The following is a 3,594-nucleotide window of genomic DNA, read 5'->3' on the forward strand; positions in this document are numbered from 1 at the left end:
AAATTCAAACAGAATTAACATTCGTTTCTCTAAAATCAAAAAGAAAAATTAGTCACAGATTAAACTAAATTCCTTAACTTAATTATAACTAAAGTTTATCTGATATAAGCTATAGTCCAAACATACATCTTATGTAATTTTGTGATGTATCATTATTAACATTGGTATCAGTTTATAATGGAAATCTCCATTTTTTTCTAGGAAATGTTTGGAAGCATTTTTCATTCGGAAACACAAACAGCGCTGTGAGCAAGTCAGGAACATTCCTGTGATGGCAAATTATTTGTTCATGATGTTTCCTTATGAAGGTTCCTGTGTCTGAATGGCAAGGAAAATGGCCTTTCTAGCAAAGGGCCATGGGTGCTTCTATAACACTGAGGACAGACTCTTGGACCTGGTATTCTCTTCTATAATTCCTCTTGGATTATGAACCTCAGAGCATCTGACTCTTGAAACAGTTGGCATGGAAGGAAGAAACTCAGGGAATATATTTCATCCATCTAGAAGAAGCAAAAGGATCGCTTGAATATCTTCTGGTTCATTATTTTCCTCCTCTTTATTTATGGAGCCATAAGTATGCATGTAACAGACATGCATATCTACTAATTCTCCAGCATTGTTCTTATGAGGGAAAACAAAGGAAAATATGGAAAATGTTTGATTGCCAGATAAATTGCTCACAAATTGCAGCAGTTTCAGTTCACAAGGAGGGGCAATTGTTTCATTGCATAGACTCCACACCAAAGTTAAACACAACTACAATGATGCCTAACTTTCCTCTAATTTTGTTCATTGCAACCTACTGCTATATTCCTTATTTTTGTGGCCTAAATGCACCAACTCATTTGTCAAATCATTTGTCAAATGTGTTTATTGTAGTACTGGACATCATCCAACGTGTATTACTGTATTGCCTAGAAGCAACATGCCTTTTTCATTATAAACCACACCTATCTCTGAGCTATTTTCTCTCTTCTGAAGAATGTGTTGATGTTTAGAGGATGAAAATATTTTTTCATAGGATCTATGTATATAGAGCATTTCTACAGTTCTTTTATATATTTTTTTCAAAATTAAGCTTGACGTAGGTTTAATTAAGCAAAACCAAAGAAGATACTTTAATTTATTCCAATACAGGTAGTCCTTGATTTACAACCATAATTGAGCCCAAAATTTTTGTTAAGTGAGACATTTGTTAAGTGAGTTTTGCCCCATTTTACGACCTTTCTTTCCACAGTTATTAAGTGAATCACTGTAGTTGTCAAGTTAACAACACAGTTGTTAAGTGAATATGGCTCCCCTATTGACTTTGTTTGTGAGAAGGTCACAAAAGGCGATCACACAATCCCAATACACTGCAACAGTCATAAATATGAGTCATTGCCAAGGTCTGAACTTTGATCACATGACCATGGGGATACGGCAATGGCTGCAATTATAAATGTGAAAAACAGTCATAAGTCACTTTTTCAATGCTGTTGTAACTTTGGATAGTCACTAAATGAACTGTTGTTAAGTCGAGGATTACCTGTAACATTTTTACTATACTTGTGATTAGAAATCTCAAGATAATTCCACATTATTCTTGATATTGTAGCCTTTTGTTCTTAATAACTAAACAAATTTACCTTAGCTTCATTTTGAAAAATAAAATTTCTATAAGAAACAATTATTTTTCAGCCTGATTACCAGTCCTGTGTATTGTGTTCAAAAAAAGATACAGAAGTGTAAAGCTGTCCAACACATTTGAAAGAGGCGTTTCCCAAAGTGCAAAATATTTGCAGAATGCTTTGTACCTGGGGCATTCAGGAAGGGTTTAAAAAAAGTCAAAATGGTGGCCACAATGACACAATCAGAGCCGAAGCTTTTTACATAGTTTGCATGAATGATGCATATTTAAAAGGGGTTGGGTTTCAATTGCATAATCACTGCTGCCATCTTGATATTTTTGACTCCCCACTAATGCCCCTGCTTTGCACAGACTTAGTAAATCTTACTGCCTAAGCATACCATTAAAATAATTTAGATTAAAACTTTCTTAGTGCTCAAGTTTTGCCTTGCATATAGTTTGGATTAAGGGGTTCTTAAATGAGTTATAGGACTCATTTCAAGAGCAGCAGTTTATCATCCGATTCCTCTCAAGCTGCTTAGTCAAACATTCTCAAGGTTCTTTTTTTTAATTATGACACAATGAAGAAAATCTACCTCTCAGGCAAATTTGCCTAACTAGCTAATCTAAGCAAATATAGTTTTTAAAATTGTATTTTGTAAATGCAAAATAATTTTATATAAAAATGTGAATTATGCAAATGACTATTGAGGTTGGATAGTTTTTTGTTGTGATTTTTTCTTCCACCAGGATGATTCTGTAAAGTGTATGATATACAGGACATATGCATCATATGAACACCACAAACCAAAGGATGTTTCTTTCAAAGTCTCTTAATATACCAAAGTTTAGTTCTATGAAAAGTTTATCTTCAAAATGCTAATGTAGAAAAGTACCCAGTGGTTCTGAAGTCAATTAAGGTAGAATCTGAAATTAGAGCAAATAAAGATTGACTTCTTCAAAACGTTATATGCATTGAATTGTGAAAAATTAACTAGGTTTTGCCTCTAAAATAGTTGAAAGTATGTTTTTAAAATTACTGGTCTCAAAGTTCATGCTGAGTGTATATAAATAGTAAACTCTCATTCAGTCCAAACTGGATTCCTGGTGATTTCATGGATGAATCCCTGCATCTTTATTTGGCAAGTGGAGCAAGTGGTTTCCCAGTTTGACTGCAGCACTGGCCTTTTCTTGTGCTTGTGGTATCCTGGCAAGCACTAACCAGGTCGGTCACTAGAACTTAAGTCCAGACAAGATTGATCAGCACTTGTTCTCTGCTGCAATTGCCAGAGTCGCATGAAAGAATAACTGGAAGGGTGTTTGCAACAAAAGAGAGCAAGACACTGTTTTTAAACCAATTCCTTGACAGAAAGACAGGGACAGGGCATTCATAAGCCATAAGAAGCAGTTACAACTTATGATCACAATTCAGCCCAAAATTTCTGTTGTTAAGTGAGACATGTTAAATGAATTTTGCTCTTTACAACCTTCCTTGCCTCAATTGTTAAGTGAATCACTGCAGGTGTTAAGGCAGTACCTTGGTTAAGTGAATCTGGCTTCCCCATTGACTTTGCTTGTCAGAAGGTCGCAAAAGGGGATCACATGACCCTGGGACACTGTAACGGTCATAAATATGAATCAGATGCCAAGCATCGGAATTTTGATCACATGACCATGGGGATGCTGCAAAGGTCTTAACTGTGAAAAATGGTCATAAGTCACTTTGTTCAGTTCCCTTGTAACTTTGAACAGTCACTAAACGGTTGTAAGTCGATGAGTACCTGTAATGACTACCCTTAATCTTGTACGGGCCATTTCTAAATGCCTTCAACCGAGTGAATTGAGATTCCCCTCTGCCGCGAACTGCGAGGGTCCTCCGGTACAGCACCAAGAAGGCCAACCAAACCAAGTTTCCCGCGGCGGTGATAAATTAACAGCTCGGTCAATGATTGGCTAGAAGCCGCGCCTGCCTGTCAGTTCCCAAC

At 36.2% G+C, this 3,594-nt stretch overlaps 1 protein-coding gene across 2 annotated transcripts in view; it reads left to right on the plus strand.

Moving 5' to 3' along the window:
- Window positions 1–2,307, plus strand: part of SLC26A9 (solute carrier family 26 member 9) — a 61,265-nt gene extending 58,958 nt beyond the window's left edge. For both annotated transcript variants that reach the window (XM_087959647.1, XM_026676897.2), the window contains one exon: window positions 202–2,307. In XM_087959647.1, coding sequence (XP_087815773.1) covers window positions 202–249 — 48 coding nt within the window. In that variant the 3' untranslated portion in view covers window positions 250–2,307. The remainder of the gene's footprint in view (window positions 1–201) is intronic.
- Window positions 2,308–3,594: the final 1,287 nt, after the last annotated feature.

This window comes from Notechis scutatus, chromosome 3, assembly GCF_049901735.1.
Source record: "Notechis scutatus isolate UNSWTSFEM ecotype Mainland chromosome 3, rNotScu1.2, whole genome shotgun sequence".
In the NCBI taxonomy this organism is placed as follows: Eukaryota; Metazoa; Chordata; class Lepidosauria; order Squamata; family Elapidae; genus Notechis; species Notechis scutatus.